Source organism: Lynx rufus, unplaced genomic scaffold (genome assembly GCF_022079265.1).
Source record: "Lynx rufus isolate CCGP_SWC_20201006 ecotype Redwood Valley unplaced genomic scaffold, mLynRuf1.p SCAF_5, whole genome shotgun sequence".
Taxonomy (NCBI): domain Eukaryota; kingdom Metazoa; phylum Chordata; class Mammalia; order Carnivora; family Felidae; genus Lynx; species Lynx rufus.
In genome coordinates this window covers 45,520,993-45,539,274 of record NW_025814867.1, presented here as the reverse complement: position 1 = coordinate 45,539,274, position 18,282 = coordinate 45,520,993, and the positions used below count along the sequence as shown (strand labels likewise).

Sequence of the window (18,282 nt, the reverse complement as noted above, 5' to 3'; positions counted from 1 at the left end):
TTTTCATGCTCTTTAACTCTCTATTTCTACTTTGACCTCTCTTGGTACAATATTAGACTCAGACAAAGGATTATGCATGATGATGTTTGCTACAACATTATCTTTGATACTGAAAGAATGAAAACAAACTAAATTTCCATTAGGAAAGTTTTTTTTTTTAATGTTTACTTATTTATTTTTTGAGAGAGCTCGTGCATGTGTGCGCGTGCACGCACGAGTTGTGGAGAGAAACGGAGAGAGGGGATCCCAAGCAGGCTCCTCGCTGTCAGCACAGAGCCTGAGCGGGGCTCAAACTCACACACTGTGAGATCATGATCTGAAGTCAAGAGTCAGAGGCTTCAACCGTCTGAGCCACCTTGGAGCCCCGGGAAAGTTTATAAATAAATATATTACAGAATATCCATCCTATATTACAAATACTTACAAATAATGACTAAAGCAAGAAAAAGAACATTTTGGAACTTGTTTTAGAGTTATTTTCTTGTTCCTAAATCCCCCACCACTGAAGCGATGATGGACATCAATGGAATAGGAAGGTAGCCCTGATCTAGAAGATATTTCTAGCTTCAACTGAAATTAGATTTTTGTCTGAGCCCACAGCAAGAAAACAGCTCTGTTGAGAAAGACAGATTTTTCTGTTATTGTTTCTGTGTCAAGAGCCAAGCCTTGAGGAGTCATTTCTTTAGGTTCTGCCTGTCTGCATGGCAGCAAGACCCTGCTGCCTAGAGAGGAAGAAGCTATGATGAACGGGTTGGAGAACATTTCTGCTCAGAGGAAGCAGCAGCTGGTTTTTGTGCTCAGAATCACATGGTCCTGGCTCACTCACGTTCAGCAGAGTCTACACGGAGACTTCTTTGCATGATGTCCACATCTAGGCGTTCATCTTTTTCTCTCCATTTTTCTGCAGCCAGGTGGGGAGGTGTTTTGAACATGCTTACATAGCAAAGGATGGAAGTTGGTGGATAAATGTCCCAGCCTCCCGTCCTTTGGAGGAACCATTCCGAGGGCATTCTACCAATTTCCCTAGAGGTTCTCCAGTGAGCCCGAGCCCTGGTTGCCCACAGCAACAACTAGCTCCATGATACACCTTGTTTTGCCCTTTCCTTCTTCTCAGTTCAGCACTGTTCCCTGAATCAATTCCTAAATAAATAACCTGCATCCCAACCCTTACTTCAGGCTCTACTTCTAGGGAAAACCAACTGAGACAGATGGAGTGTGGGAGGAAAGAGGAGAAAGAGAAGTACCAGCCCTTGTTTATCCAACTTTGGGAGCCCAAGAACATTAATAGCAGTAACCCATTTCCCCTGGCATATTAGACCAACATTTTTTGAAGCATTTTTTAAATGTTTATTTATTTTTGAGAGAGAGAGAGTGCGAGTGGCGAAGGAGCAGACAGAGAGGGAGACACAGAATCTGGAGCAGCCTCCAGGCTCTGAGTTGTCAGCACAGAGCCTGATGAGGGCTTGAACCCACAAACCATGAGATCATGACCTGAGCAGAAGTCGGACACTTAACTGACTGAGTCACCCAGGCGCCCCTAGACCAACATTTTTTGAAAATAAGACATTAAAGGGGATAAAAAGAAATATATCATAGTGCATAGTATGTAATAAGGGTAAGTACTGTTTTGTGCAACTTCTGTTTCAGGTGTGTGTGTGTGTGTGTGTGTGTGTGTGTGTGTACATGGTCACAATATATAACGTATTTCTTCCTGTGGATTGCAGTCCAAAAAGATGGAAAACCACCGATCAAGAGGATACCACTAAGTCCAAGGAGTCCCTGATCTGCTGCAGCAAAATTAACTAAAAATTTATGAAAGAATTTTAACGACATGGAAAACTACTTATGATTGAGACTGAGTGTGGTGGGGGAAAATTACAAAACGTTGAATACAGTAAGACCTCAACTTCGTAAGAGAAAAATTACGAAAAGACCAGAGTCATTCATTCATTTCCAGCTTTATCCATCATGAGTAAATTCCTAGAACACCATGAGTAATAAAAAGGCACTTAATTTGAAAAGAGTGTGCTCACATGGAATAAGGGAAACGCAGGAGACACAGAGCAGGGACCCTGTGGGTCTTGCTCCACAGTGCCTGGAGTCCCGTTTGCTACACAGAAGACAAGAATGATTTGTTGGATGAAAGAATGAAGCTAAGGGGGCACATGTTCACAAATCCCAATCTTAGAAGCACACAGCCTTGCCTGGCCCCAGGGAGGAGGGTGGTGCTGACTGATGGCCCTGCTTTATGCAGCTACAACAGCTGTATACCTTGCAGCATTTGCTGTGGCCTCCCGGGCACTTCAGACATTGCAGTTGCCACAGATCTTGCTGTCATCATCCATTTAGGAGACAATTCTGTGTCTGCTTTGAAAAAGGTGTGAATTTTTTCACTGCTTTATTGAAAAAGCAGTGCAAATTAATTGTTAATAAGGCAAATGGAATGCTTATATGACAACATGTTAATCATGGTTTCTTCTGGATAATGCAGTTTATAGGGGACACCGAGATTAGTAGGGATTTAAAAGCCAAACCCTGTGTTAAGCTTTTTACTAGACCTGCATCTTATTCTCATGACCACCTGATGAAACAGGTACTGTTATCCTTATGTGACACAGGAGGAAAATGCTTACTATTATTAATAGTAAGTAATAGCTATAGAAGTAATAGCTATTGAGCAATAACTGTGTACCAAAAATTAATGCTGAAAGCTTTATGTGTATAATCTCATTTAATTCTCACAACCACCCTATGAAGGAATTCCATTTATATTCCCATTTTACAGATGAGGAAAAGGAAGGCTTTAGAGAGGTTACTTCTGAAGAGAGCATGAATGAAAAAGCACGTATGGTTGCCAGCTCCTGGCTGTTTCTAAGGGAATCATGATTGACCCTTGGCTAGCCCCTGGGAATGGTGGCCCTGGAGAGTTCTTTGTGTTGGTGATTAATGATTTTGCATATACACCTGGAGCAATGAACCGTGTTCTACTAGCTTGTCATGTTGTTTTGAATTAGTGTCAGGACTGATGATGTGCACCTGGTTTCACTGTTGGGTCCTGAGTTTCGGTTGCCATGGCAGATTGCGTAGCGAGATGTGCCTATGCAATCAGCCCCCACTTAAAGGTCTTGGACCCTGAGACTCAAAGAGATTTCCTGGGGCAGGGACATTCCATACATGTCCCTGTGCTTCTCTGCTAGAGGGAAAACACATCCTGTGTGTCCTTAGATGAGGAACAGCTTTGGAAGCCTGTGCCTCGAAGATGTACGTCTGTTTCCTGACACTTTTGCTTTGTGTCTTTTGCTACCAAGAACCGTACCGCAAACACTATTGGATCTTGTAAATTCTCACCAAGTGAAACACTACCCAAGACCATGCAAGGAAAAAGTGGTAGAAATAGAATTCCAACCCAGCCAGCCACACTTCCAGGCTTGCTCTCATAACCATTGCGTTCCACCATAATACAGCTAGCATATGGTAGGTCCTGCACTGAAAATTGGTGCTGTTATTATTGTGATTTACGGTGCTTCCTTTGTTTTCTAAATTTTCTTTGATTGAATATACATGATTGGGTAATCAAAGAAAGAGAAAGCCTAGAAATGTACTTGGTTAGGAAACAGAAAAAGAGGAGTCGGAAAGGAAACAGACCACAAGGAAGTAAGTTAGCAGGCTCCAATATAACCAAGTAAAGGAGCCATAAGGTTAAGTGGAAGACACTTTTACAGAAGAAAATCTTCTCAGTCTTGGAGTCGGCAACATTAGACAGGACACACAAAATGCAAATCACAAAAGGAAAAACTGATAAATTGGGCCTCATCATTAAAACTTTCTGCTCTGTTAAGATGTTAAGTAAATGAGAAGGCAACTCACACATTGGCAGAAAATATTTGTAATGAATATATCTGGCAAAGAACCACTGTCCAGTACATACAAGGAATTCCCACAACTTAATACTGAGAAAATGTTAGAAGTGTGTAAAATAGGGGCACCTGGGTGGCTCAATCTGTTGAGTGCTGACTTCGGCTCAGGTCATGACCTCTCGGGTTTGTGGGTTTGAGCCCCTTGTGGGGCTCTGTGCTGACAGCTTAGAGCCTGGAGCCTGCTTCAGATCCTGGGTCTCCCTCTCTCTCTCTGCCTGTCCCCCACTTGCACTGTTTCTCTCTCTCTCAAAAGTAAAATAAACATAAATATATATTTTTTTTAAAGTAGTGGGTAAACTATTTCAATAGATACTTCACAAGAGAAGATGTAAGATGTAGGAATGGAAAATAAGCACAAACGAGATTCTTAATTTGATCGATCCTTAGAGAATAGCAAATTAAAATCACAATGAGACTGCCTACACACACACCACAATGGCTAAAATGAATGATGGAAAATGGAGAACTAGAACTCTTATATATTGCTACTGAGAATACAACTGCTTTGGAAAAACAGCTTGGCAGATCCTTAAACATGTACTTACTACGTAATGCAACACTTCCACTCCTAAACATTTACTCCCCCCAAAATGATAACAAATATCCACTCAAGTATTTGTATATTAATGTGCATAGAAACTTTATTCATAACTATTAAACCTGAAAACAACCCAAATGCCCAGACAAATAAATGGAAAAGGAAATTGCGGCTCCTCAATCCAATTGGATACTATCCAGCGATACAAGGAAACAGACCTGATACATACAACAACGTGGATAAATCTCAAGGACATCACATTGAGCAAAAGAAGTTGACACAAAAGAATGCCTATTGTAGGATTGATTATATTGATATGAAATTCGTGTGGTTGCCTTGGGATCTTTTGGAATGATGGAAACGTTCTACGGCTTGATTGCGGCGGTGGTTATAGGAGTATGTATATGTATTGGTCAAAACTCAACCAACCACATGCTTAAAACAGGTACATTTTATTAAATATAAATGATCTCTCGATATTGTTGATTAAAAAATATATATATATAAGGCAGCTCCTCCATCTAGCAGCTTGTGGCACTTGCTTTGACCCTGCCCCCCTGCCCCCAGACTCAACTGGAAATGCGGCCCCCAGCCACTCACTGGTATCAGATGCAAGAGCCTGTGCTGGAGTAAGAAATCAGGCCTCACTGGAGGCATCCAAGCCACGGTTGGAAAACTGCTTTTCCAGAAGAAAAAGGAAACCTCTACATCGGAAAAGGTGACTAATAAGCATACCTGAAGGATGTGGTTGCACAAATACCAGAATCTGATCAGATAAAACAATTGTGGGGATTTCCTGGGACCTCCAATAAACTTACAGAAACTTGTTTTTTGGACTTCACAAGAGAAATAAAACCTGAAGGTACCACCTATTCAGAACACTGCTTACAGAAATATTTCTAAATGACACGAAGAATATCCGTGAGACCCCAGGAAAATCATATTCGGGGGGATGAAGCCTCAGTGGCCAAAGCAGGACTCCTTGGCTGGCCACGACAGAGAAGTCCTCATGGATGGACTCTTGCCATCAGCGGTTACTCTAGAAATGAGGATTCATCTGACAGAATCCCCTGAAAGCAGCAGCCACCATGTTAAACTGTCATGACTGCTTGGAAAATTGAAACCACTGGAGACACAAAATTGCTATTTACCAGAAGTAATCAGATAGAATGCCTTATTTTTCAATGAAAATAATAAGATGCAACATTTATGGAGGCCCTAAGATTCAGCAGCTTGGTCACTTTAATAGAAAAATCATTTCTAATAGTTTCTTCAACAAATATGTACATACGGCAGTTTCGTTGAAAGAGGGGCCGTTAATTTTTTTTCAAATATTGCAGAAAGGCAGGGAGAAGACAGCTGGAAAATCACCATTGGATCTATCAACTGGTGGTGACTAGGAGTTTCAAGACTACAAATTCAATAGCCCCGGGGGTCAGAAATCAGATTGTTGTACGTGAGGGGGGAATACTTGACACGTAGAACAGAGACGCTTTGGGTCCCTGGAGCCCAAGAGGCTAAGCTCACACATAGCATATATGCTAACTATGTAGCAATAGAGCCCAACCTACTGGGATACCAAACCCAGAAATCTACTCCGGCAACAGTCATCCTGTTGATTAAAGATATTTTGTAACCTTAAGTAGAGGAATGTCAAGAGTCTCTTCATCCCTGTAAGAGGTTTTTTAAAAATCAAAACATTATTTATCTTTTCAGCTTCCTTTACATTCTTCTCTCCATTCTCAGCAAAAGGCTTTCCCCTCCTATTGGGCTGAGAAGGCTTCCTCTCATGTGGCCATAAGACTTCTCATCCATCTTCTCATCTTCCGCCGTCCCTCTCCTCTGTACCAGGAAGACGGAGCCTCCTCCAGTTAAAAGCTCTCCCCTGCCTGTCGCGGGAATATTCTAACACCACTCAGCTCTTCCACGACAGTGCCTTCCCTTTGCTTCTCCTGGGGGCTCCCAACCCCCAAAGCGATTTCTCCAATCTCTTCTCGGCACCAAAGCTGCAAACTTCTCGCGTTAGTCAAACCCCTCAGTCGCTATTTCCAGATCATACTTTCCCACAATCTGGCTTCTTCATCTGCCCCAAGAACTTTCCCTCATGCCAAATCCTGTAGGATTTTACAGACATAGGCTCCCTAAGGTTTCTACAATATTTGACGTGAGGGTCTAACCCTGTCCTTTTTAAGGGTCCCTTTTTGGCTTCTGAGAAGCCCTTCCTCCCAGTTTCCACGCTAGTGTTCCACCCTTCCTTTTCATCCTCCACTAATCTTCTGACCAATCAGTTTGGATGTTCCCTTGAACATCTAATGTTCTGCAACATTCCCTCCAGCCCTCCTCCCCTCTCGGGCAGCACTTCTCAAACTCTAATGGGCATTATGACTTACCTGGGATTCCCGTTCAAAAGCAGATTCTGATTCAGTAGGTTTGCAGTGGAGCCTGAGATCCTGCATGGCTAACGAGCTCCCTTGGGAAGCTGGTCCAGGGACATGCTAAGTATCAAGATCTTAGAGAACAGAGCCTGCCTCCAGATTCAAACACTTTCAAACTCAACAACTTGAGATGTGATCAGTCCTACATGAAACATTCTGAGTCACAATTTAAGTGCCACAAAAATGAACATTCCATGAGGATTATCCATAACCTTATTATTTAAATTTTTTAGGAACAAGCAGTTTTCCTCAATATAGTAAATATGGGTAGGAAGTATCAGCCTCAATGTTTCAGGTAATTAGAGTCAGGTTTCCATTAGCAAATAAGGATGGTGCAATGAGAAGGTCAAATTAAGTGAGGAGGAGAGGGTTCTGCCTAATCCTTAGGCTGGAAGTCACCTGAAGTGCAACAGTTTTTTCTAGAATATGTATTGATCACCAAGTGACAAGAAGATTCAGTCACTCTCATTTCTGAATAAGCCGAACTTATATCCCCTCACATATGATTCTTCAATTGCATCCACTGCCTTTCTTCATAGATTGTGCTCTTCAACTGGCATTTGATTTTAGATTCATCCTCCCAGACCCATTCAGCTAAGCCAGTAATTCAACCTTGATGCGATGTCAATGATCACCCGGGAAGATAACAGTCGCGGTCCCTCCTCGGGACAAAGCTTTGAAAGGCTGGTTTCTTTCATCTCCTTTCCTCCTGTGTATTAGAAAGATTTCTGCCACAGTTGGAGAATTCATTCAATAGCATGATTTGGGCTTGGTGATTATGAGATGCCTAAGCTGCACTTTGTTATTTAATCATCTACAAAAAAAGGGGCCATTTATTGCTCCTGGTACTTCAGCAGTAGACAGACATTGGATTTCAATTCAAGTCTTCCATGAGTCCACTGAAATTATGCTCTGAAGAAAATAAGGTGGCATTAGAACATGGGGTACTTGGGAGCAATTTCTGATGAAAGGCCTTACCTACTGAGGATATTATTTCAGGCAACTAAAAAATAAAGACTGAATTATAAAGCAATTTGTGTCAAGATGCAAGTAATAGCTACTGGAATAGCAAATGAATGTAGTATTATCACTGCTATTGAAATGAGTCAAAATTAATTCACAGTGAACTATTTTTCTAAAGATGGAAAGAATTTATGGGTTTACTATCACGAACCCCCAGCATTAGATGTTAGCATGTCAAATACTAAATGCAAATATTCAGATAATTAAATAAGGTCAGAAGAGGATAGGGAACAGAAATTTTCCTTTTAAGTTCATCAGGCAAAACCTGACACCTCTCTGAGTTATCTGATTGAGAATAATTAATTGTAGATAGAGATGAAATCAGACTTGATCTCACGGTAACCGAGCATTTCTCTTTCTGTTTCTGTGTTCCGAGCAGTTCGTCCGAGGAGCGGTTCCAGGCTTGGAAGAGGTACTGTTTAAGGCGTACCATGAGAGGAAGTACATCTCTTTTCATCAGTAAATCTCTGCTCGATTCACCCGATGACAAATCTGCATTTTCACATTTCAGAGACCTAAGCGTAAGAGCGCAAATGGTCCAGGCATTGTCCTGTCCACGCTTCCTGTCATCACCAGAGTCCCTGAGGGAGCCCTGTGGCTAGTGGGAGGCATGGGAATTGCAGTAAAACACACCAGGGTTCAAGTCTTGGCTAGGCCGTCTGCTGACTGTGCGATTCTAAGTAATTTCCGTAGCCTCTCAGAGATACAGTCAACACAAATGGAGTTAATATCACCTAATCCACAGAATGATGAGAATTAAACAAGCGAACACACGCAAAGCACTTCGTCCAGTCAATAAAGGGTTGCAGCTGCTGTCACCAGGGTCACTTCAACACTTCATAATTACCATGCTGAAAATCTACCTCGTTCCTCCATTATCTGTGGAGCCAAGCCCAGTGTGGCCTGACGGGCAGCAACCTCCAGATTAGTTCCACTTCCACCCCAAACTAGTTAACTCACTAATCCCTGAGTGTCCTGACAATAACTCACTAATCCCTGAGAATCCTGATTAGTTAACTCACCAATCTGTGCATATCCTCTGACTAGCTAACTCACTAATCCCTGAGTGTCCTGACTAGTTAACTCACCAATCCCTGAGCACCCTCTGGGCTTTCCTATTTCTTTCTTCACTCATTCAATTTTTCATTAACATATTTATTAAATATTACAGAGTAACCCTGAGGAAATAGGTATTAGGATATGTGCAGAGGTGCCAAAGGTTAGTAAGACACAGTTCTTCCCCTCAAAGTGGGTCCAGTAGGAGAGACAGCTATCTGTATAAGTATTTATAATGTAAGGGGAAAGCTGTCGTAAAAGACAAAGTGCTGTGAGAGCACGGAGAAGGAAACGTTTAATTTGGATCTTGTTTTTTGCCTTATCCTCAATGTCCTCCTCTATCTCTATTATATAAATCTTATTCAACTTTCAAAACCAAACAGTTCCAAGCATTGATCTCTTCAGCACATATCATGTGCTTTTCTGAATGCCTAGTCCTATGCTTTAGGCTGAGCAGTATTTAGAAAGGGTGTTTTACATCTCTGAATGGCTGCTTATTTATTATGTATCACATATTCTCTTGTATTCTCAATCATGCCATCATGTGTCTCTACTCTCCAATTTTTTGTGTTCCTTAAAATCAAGGACTGGGTCTTTTTGGATGAATGCCCACAGCAGCTAACAAAGCTGAAGTGGATAGTAGATGATCAATAAATGGTTGTTTATTGCTTCTCAGTCTAAATACCAAATTTAGTTTGAGGTTCAAACTAAATTCTGGAGAATGTTTAAAAGAATGAAACTGATTTAGGCGTGCCTGGGTGGCTCAGTCGGTTAAGCGTCCGACTTGGGCTCAGGTCATGATTTCACGGTTCGTGGGTTCGAGTCCTGCATTGGGCTCTGTGCTGACAGGGACAACCTGCTTGGGATTCTGTCTCTCTCTGTCTCTCTCTGCTCCTCTCCCCTGCTCATACTCTCTGTCAATAAATAAACTTAAATATTAAAAAAAAAAAGAACTAAACTGATTTAAAATGATGTGTAAACATGGGCTCTTGGTAGTGGACACCTGTACAAAAAAGCTGGAACAGATTCTGGTCAGATACCAACAAATTCAGCCCTATCTCTGCCATGGCATTTTTAATACAAGATGATTGGTTCCACTATTTGACACTGAGAACGTTTTGTCCTAGTATGTATGAATAAGATCTTGTCACCAGAATGTCATTCACATTAATGAATTTTCATCTTCAAAGAACTGATCCACAATTTCCTGGCAAATGCCATTATGATCGTTTAAATCCTTGATAAACTGTCTATACACTGTAGTGAGACCATTTCCGTTTTTGTTTTATACTCCCATTTCTATTTTACTGCAATTATTTTCATCGGGATCAGTTCTCCTTGATGTAAAGTTTCCGACCGAAGTTTGATTCACCATTCAAGGTTTTGTCCCTATCAAACTTCACTGATTATGTTTTTAGCACTTTGGGTTTTCTTCTGTTGCCCTCATTTTTACTAATTCCAATTTTATCTGGGTCAAACCGGACAGATCCAAACGTTATTAAGAAGGTCTAAAGTCTGGAGTTTTATGTCATGCGGATAATTTCTACGAGTCTAATTTTCCACATCAGCTTTTAGTTTTCGGCATCACCAAGAAGCTATCATTCCTCAGCAAGCTCTGTGCTTTGTAATAAATTTTACCTGTGAACAGAATTAGCCATTGTCAGCTGATTACTTCACACAAGTCCAACGTTTTGCTAGTGATCTGGTCATATTGTCCTTGGGGTGAAAACAGCACAGTCCAAACAGTACTGTTAGTGGAGAAGGATCATGATTTCCTGCTTCAGAGGTTACACATTAGGGATGCAATAGCTTCCCCTTTCTACTCTTATAATACAAACACCCTTTGGAGGAGTAAGATGTTAAAATATCAGCTGGTGAGAGGCAAGCCACCGAGAGTGTCTATGCTGCGAGACTGCCAGGGTTCCAACCCCATTTCTGTCCTTTACTAGCTGTGTGGCTTTTGACAGTATACTTACGAATGTGTGCCTCAGTTTCCACACTTTTCAACTGAAACTGTAAGGATTAAATGAATGAATAAGCTCAGAACAACACCTGGCACCTAATGACACAGGTAAAAATTAAGTTCCATTATTACTATTAGAGTGGTTGCTTCAATGTCCTCCAAATAGATTCTTTCATATCTTTGTTCGACTGTGCCTCAGTTTCCTCTTCTGAAAAATGGGGTATTACCTACACCATAGGATTGTCATGCAATCTGAATGTGTAACACAGGGCTTAGAACAAGTGCTTCACCCTGGCACAGGGTGAAGTGTTATACAGTGCTATGTTTCTGCTAATGCTTTTTTTTTTTTCCACCTTCAGATGAGTGGGTTAATGACATCCCAAGAACCCATGAGCTAGTTTCCATAGAGAATATTATGGAGACCGCATAAGGAGCCTAGGGCCGCAAGGCGAAAGGGTGCTATCAAATAAGTACAAAAATACATTAAAAGCAAAAGAGAACTATCCAGCTATTTAAAATGATAAACTCTACAATAATGTAAGCTTCCTAAGGGTAGGGGTTGTTGTCCTTTTTGTTCTTTGCTATGTATCCAGCATCTAAAACGGGGGCTGACACATCTTAGGCAGTCTATAAATATTTGCTGAATGAATAAATAAATGAATATGAAGACGGTGTGGCAACATTGGAAGTGTTTCTTGTACGATATTAAGTAAATAAAGCAAGACATAAAATTATATTACACTATGATGACAACTTTGCAGACATACACATGCATATGGTGACCATTAGACAGTAACGTGTAGAACTGAAAATGATTGTGTTGTTACTCTGTGATATTGTTACATTGTCTTTTTATATGGTAAAACAAAGAAAGTGAAGGCAAAAAGGTCCTAAAGAAAAATTATAGCTATGTCATAACTGTATATAATGTAGAGTACCATACCCCTATCCTTTTAAAGTTGGTCTTGAGAAGTCTAAATATGACCATACCCAAAAACAAACAAAAAAAAAAGGACTTAAACCAATGAAGTGGGACCCTCGATTATTAGTATTATTTTTTTACTTTCTGATTTCAAGAGAAAAGCACAAAGGTACACAGACATAAATGAAATACATGTGATGTATATCAGACACAGACACACACACACTTTTTCAGATTATATTTCGAGCTGATTATCCATTCAACACAATCTCCTAGGCCGTCTACATCCACCATACAGTACAATGAGTATTTATGTTCATAATGATCTTTCCCGGGCACTGCAAGGACTTCGATCATCAAACAAAGATTCAATTACATTTACCACCCTACACTTCCTAAGGCATTAAAGAAGCTAATGCGTTTTAGAAAGATTTTTCTATGGAAAGATTTGAACAAAGGGTGTCGGGTTAATTTTTAGTTAACCAGAAAATTTAATTAACCGGAATGACTCGTCCCCTGAACATTCCCATTAAATGAGGTTTTATTGTACTTTGATTTCTGAAATCTTTGCCTAGCTTCTTCCTATTAATAGTGGCTGCTGGAAAAGATAGAATTCTTGAGTCAAACTGCTTAGGGAAGATTAGATTGTTCTCAGTATTAAAAACAAAAAGACAGCAGGTGGAAAAACCCCACATACTCTTCTTGAATGGCTCTCTGACTATGCTGGACTTTGACCCTTAGAAAGGCTGTGTGAAGAAATCAGCCCAGTAAGAGAAAAAACAGGAGTCTGGGGTCTTACAGTTTCTATTTAAAGCTATATTAGTGTTATAAGTCTCATTTTGAAAAAATATACATTAGCCATTAAAAATTAATTTATTTTTATTTGTTTTCCGGATTAATGGTCCTTCTAAAATAGAAAATTGAATGAGGACTTAGTTATTTCATTTGCAAAAGCTAATTGAAGCACATATTTATGAAATTAGACGTGGAGAAGTGAGCCACTGCCACCCACTCAACCACAACGAGAATGATTTTTTTACTTATGAGACAGGATAAAAGAAGAGAAATTAATATGCATGCAGTAATTCCTTCACCCTCCTTCTCAATCCTGCCAGTGCCTCTTAAGGAGTCTCGGTCTTTTGTGATGATAATGGAGATAATGGGCAGCGCTGGAAATCTCTGATGAGAGAAGAGGCCCTACACACTGGATTTTGTGCTTTTTCAAATATTAACTTTTAAATTTAGCAATGTTTGTAGGCATGCAAATAGATTAGGACAGTTATTTTAAAAGAGTTCATAAAATATATTCAACCTCCCAAGCTCCCCTCCCCCCCCCAAGCTCCCCCCTTCCCCCGTCCCCAGCAGCAGGCTTCCTTACAGGGTGTCGGTCAACAGTGTTCCAAAGAGGCAAACCCCAGAGCACATGAGCCTATCAAGTCTATGGTTATGTCATGTTTACTGGTGTATCACTGGCCAGATCAGGTCACATGGCCAAGCCCACAGCTAACATGAAAAGGGATACACAGGGCAGGAATAATGAGAAGGGTCCTTCAGTTATCACAATAATCTCCACCACATGTTGAAACAACGTGATTCTCTCTTTTCAGTAATAATTTCCACCCTCCTAATTCAGAGCTGAAATTCACAGAGCTCAGTATTTTTATGGCTCCATTTCACGTTGGGTGAAATCTTCTCAGGCATGCCTAAGGGCTTCTCCATTCACAATGCGTAACACAAGTTCCTAGTGTCCCATGCCCCCATCCCCCATCTTTCCTTCTGCTTCTCTCTCTCACACACTGAAGAAGCCTCCCTGTATTTGTTTTCTATTGTGACCGTAACAAGTTACCACAAATAGCACGACTTTTTAAAGCCACCACTCATTATCCTGAGGTCAGAAATACAGTGGGGCGGGCTCGGTGCTCTGATGTGTGCCAAACTAAAATGGAAGTGTCAGCTGCCTGGCGCTTAGTGGGAAGCTCTGGGGAGAATCTGGTTCTGGCGCGATTGGTGGAGCATTTGGTGCCACAGCTATAGGAGGGACCAGGGTTTGTTCCTGTCTTCCAGGGGCTGATCACATTCCATGCCTCATGGTCCCCTATGTCTTCAAAGCCAACAATTGCAGATCAAGCCCTTCTCAAGCTTCAGATCTCTCTGATTTCTCCTTCCACCTCAACTTTCCTGCTTCTCTTCTGCCTTCTTCCAAGTTTAATCACTTGGACCCATCTGGAAAATCCAAGATAATCTCCCTATTCGTAGCCTTAATTCCATTTGCAAAGTTCTTCAGAGCAATCCTCAAATCTGTGATTGACTGAATAGACAAGACCAGAATTTGGGGAGTAAACCTTGAGGATTCTGCCTACCCTACCCACCAAATCTCTTTCCTATCTTATAACCCTCATAAAAATTTCTCTAAAATCTAGTCCAAATAAATAAATAAATAAATAAATAAAGTCCTAGGTGATGACATAAAGATGTTATTCCCACCCACTCTCCTTCCTCAAAATATTTCAAAACCACAAAAAGAATAATAACTCTGTTTTTTTATTAAAAGAGAAAACACCTTTCCTAATACAATATATGGACATGGAAGCAGCTGGAAGAATCATAAATTACTTAACAGAGAAGAGGAAATCCAAACTTAGTGCTGATGAGAAACAGGCCTATTTGCCTCACACAAGTCTCAGAAAGACTCACGAATTCAAGGTAGCTGAGGATGAAAAGAGTTAGCAGAGTTATTGATATTTGGGATTTCCCAGTGAAAGTTCCAGCGCACCTCCTGACCTGTCTATAGGTCACCAGTGGTCATATGTCACTCATGCACCTGGAAGTTCCAGCCCACTTTCTACTGTTTGACTTCAATATAAACAAAGAGCCAAGAATCACCAGACAGTTGTAAGGACAAAGACCAAATCAAACCAAATGAACAGGAAGGAAGGAAGGAAGGTAGGAAGGAAGGAAGGAAGGACGGACGAAAGAAAAAGAGAAAGAACGACACAGAGGAAACTCAAGGAAACAGAAGGAAACTCAAAAGTAAATATAATTAAAATTCTTAGAGAGACACAAGAAATAACTTCCATAAAATAAGAAGAGCAGACCATGAAAGGAACAATCAGAAAATACAAATCTCTGATAAATTAAAAATATATTTAATCAAAAAGAAAAAGTTAATATATGACTTGAAAGATGAAGTCTAGGAAATCCCCCAGAAAATGGCCACATTGAGTAGAGCAACAGAAAAGAGATGATGAGGACATTCAAAGATCATCAGATAGCACCAAATATTTAACCAATAGGAATTCCAGAAAGAGAGAAAAGAAAAAAGGAATGGTGGGAGGGATGTTATCAAGAGAAGAGAACAAGTTTCCTAGATTTAAGGACTAGAAAAGACCCACCCATGTGTTCAGCACAATGAATGAGAAAAAACCTTTACTGATATGAATTACTGTGAAATTTCAGTAAATCAGAATAAAGAAAAGATTCTGAAAAATAAAGATAGACTGCATTCAAAGATCAGGAATCAGGGTGTTGCTGGTCTTCTCAACAGCAAGAAGAGAAACTCACAGAGTAGAGTGATGCATTCAAATGACCAAGGGGAAAATAATTTTCTGCCTTCATTCTGCACCCAGACTATCCATCAAATACAAGGATAAAATAGAGGCATTTTTAGACTTACAGGGTTTTAAAAAACAAAAATCTCTTTGTTCACCCTTTCTCAGAGTATTATTGGAGTAATATGTCATCCCCTCCTCATAGACAGCCTCCCCCACCTCCCCCACCCCCACCCCCACCCCCACCCCCCAGCCACCAGTGCAATAAGGAAATAAACTAAGGAGAGATCCAGGAGACAGGAAATGCAACAGAGAAGCAAAGACAATTCCCAAGATGCTGGCATGGGAGGCCGCAAGCCTGCAGCTTGGAAAAGACCTAAAGAGTGTGACTTAGAGCCCAGCAGAGGGCTTTTGGAAGAATTTCTTCAATGAAACCCCAAACCAAACAAACTAGAAGAGGAGGAATGACAGATTTTCTGACAGATTTGTGTAGAAAACAGTTACTGAGGGGTATTTTATAAAGCAGTTACAGTGTGTAGGAAGACATCAACTATTTTTTTTAAAAACTCAAGTAAGTGTAAAATAACTCATTTTTAAATTCCAGGAAAAAAAAAAAAAGAAAGTAAGTGCAATCTCAGTACAATACAAATGAAAACCCTGCATGTGGCTCCAATAATATAGAGATCCGATGATATTACGAGGCTGATGGGCAAGCAAGAGAAGGTGGAAGTGATAAAACTGATAAAAAGTAGAAGTGGTCAAAGCTGACAAGACAAGACTAACAAGGTGGGAAGTACTGTAGTTCTCTCCAGGGAACCGGAGGGAAAAGGGATGCCTGAGGGGCCACAGGCTTATTGTAAACTTTTTAGAAATGATTACTTTTTTAATCTATTTGCATATAAAAACTAAAAATAGACCTACCCTACGACCCAGCAATTGCACTACTAGGCATTTATCCAAGGGATACAGGTGTGCTGTTTCGAAGGGGCACATGCACCCCCATGTTTATAGCAGCACTATCAACAATAGCCAAAGTATGGAAAGAGCCCAAATGTCCATTGAAAGATGAAGGGATTAAGAAGATGTGGTATATATATACAAGGGAGTATTACTAGGCAATCAAAAAGAATAAAGTCTTGCCATTTGCAGCTACATGAATGGAGCTAGAGTGTATGATGTTAAATGAAATTAGCCAGTCAGAGAAAGACAAATATCGTATGACTTCACTCATATGAGGAATTTAAGGTACAAAGAAGATGAACATAAGGGAATGGAAGCAAAAATAATATTAAAACAAGGAAGGGGACAAAACATAAGAGACTCTTATATACAGAGAATAAACTGAAGGTTGCTGGAGGGGTTGTGGGTGGGGGGATGGGATAAATGGGTAAGGGGCATTAGGGGGGACACTTGTTGGAATGAGCACTGGGTGTTATACTTAGGGGATGAATCACTGGAATCTATTCCTGAAATCATTATAGCACGATATGCTAACTAACTTGGATGTAAATTAAAAAATAAATAAGTAAATAAAAAAGAACTGCTTTTGCCGTGTCCCCCCCCAAAATAAAAATAAATAAATCTATTTGCATGTAAACATTGGTAAACTTAAAATTACTCTTTTTAAAAGCACAAAATCCAGTCCACAAGGTCTCTCTTCTTATCGATGTCCTAACTCCCTGGGATTTTCAATTTCTCTCATGAAGAAGAGAACGAGCTGACACCTCCCGCTGAACACAGTCTCATGAACAGCCATGAACAGGGTGGAACACAGAAATGCCCAGACAACCCACAGAACTGTGAGATATAAGAGTCAGTGCTCTAGGCCATGAGGCTTGGGGGGCGATTTGTTACACAGCAATAGGTGAGGAGTACAACATGTAACTAAACCCAGTAGATTTTCCCTCCACATGTCCACATCACTGAGAAGAACACTGCAGGCTGGTCAAGTGTGTCGATTCTAGAACCAGACGTTTACTAACCATTTTCTACCTGGAGGCCTTCAGTGAATTACTTGTGTCTCATTTTTCTCATCTGTGAAATGGGGATAATAATAAAAACCTACCTCATAGGGTTGTTGTGAGGATTAAGTGATACTTGCAAGACAGGACTTGCTGAAGACCGTATGCATTCTCGATGTTGGCTATTATTTCGTTGTTATTCTTTAAGCAGATAAAAATGCTTAAAATCCAACTAGTTTAGTTACAAATATAAATCTGTGGGGGTGGGGCGTGCCTAGGTGGCTCAGGTGGTTAAGTGTCCGACTCTTGATTTTGGCTCAGGACATGATCTCATAGTTTGTGGGTTCGAGCCCCGCATTGGTGTCTGCACTGACAGTGTGGAGACTTTTGGGGTTCTCTCTCTCTCCCTCTCTTTCTGCCCCTCTGTCACTCTCATTCTCTCTCTCTCTCAAAATAAATAAATAGACTTCAAAAAATTTAAACTGGGTAATAGTAAGATCTAGAGGCTGGAGCCCTAGGAACAAGATGAGAATCCAGTCCAGACTTTCAGACCAATTGACTGGTCAGGCAGGCTGTTGTTTGCTTAACTTTTTATAACGGAAAAATTTAAACGAATACAAAAGTAGAGAAGATAGTTTGATAAAACTCCTATGTACTCAGCCTCAGCAGTTACAAACTCATGGCCAAACTTGTTTCATCTAAATTTCCCCTTCTTGTCCCACACTGGATTATTCAAAGCAAATATCAGATATCATATCATTTCATCTTTAAATATTTTAGTATGTGTCTTGAAGAGATGAGAGTCTTTCTTGTAAACATAACCATATATCAGCATCACTGCAAAAATTGTTAATAATTCTTTAATACTAGCAAGTATTAGGGTCAGAGTCAAATTGCCCTGATTTTTTAAATATTTTGT

General features: G+C 40.4%; 1 protein-coding gene across 1 annotated transcript; it reads left to right on the top strand.

The window, feature by feature from the left end:
* Positions 1 to 4,809: 4,809 nt before the first annotated feature.
* LOC124527149 (mitochondrial import inner membrane translocase subunit Tim9-like) lies at positions 4,810 to 5,529 on the top strand. The gene is made up of 3 exons (XM_047100403.1): positions 4,810 to 4,851; positions 5,197 to 5,317; positions 5,387 to 5,529. Exons 1-3 carry the CDS (start codon positions 4,810 to 4,812, stop codon positions 5,527 to 5,529), a joined length of 306 nt encoding a protein of 101 aa, XP_046956359.1.
* The last annotated feature ends 12,753 nt before the right edge of the window (positions 5,530 to 18,282 follow it).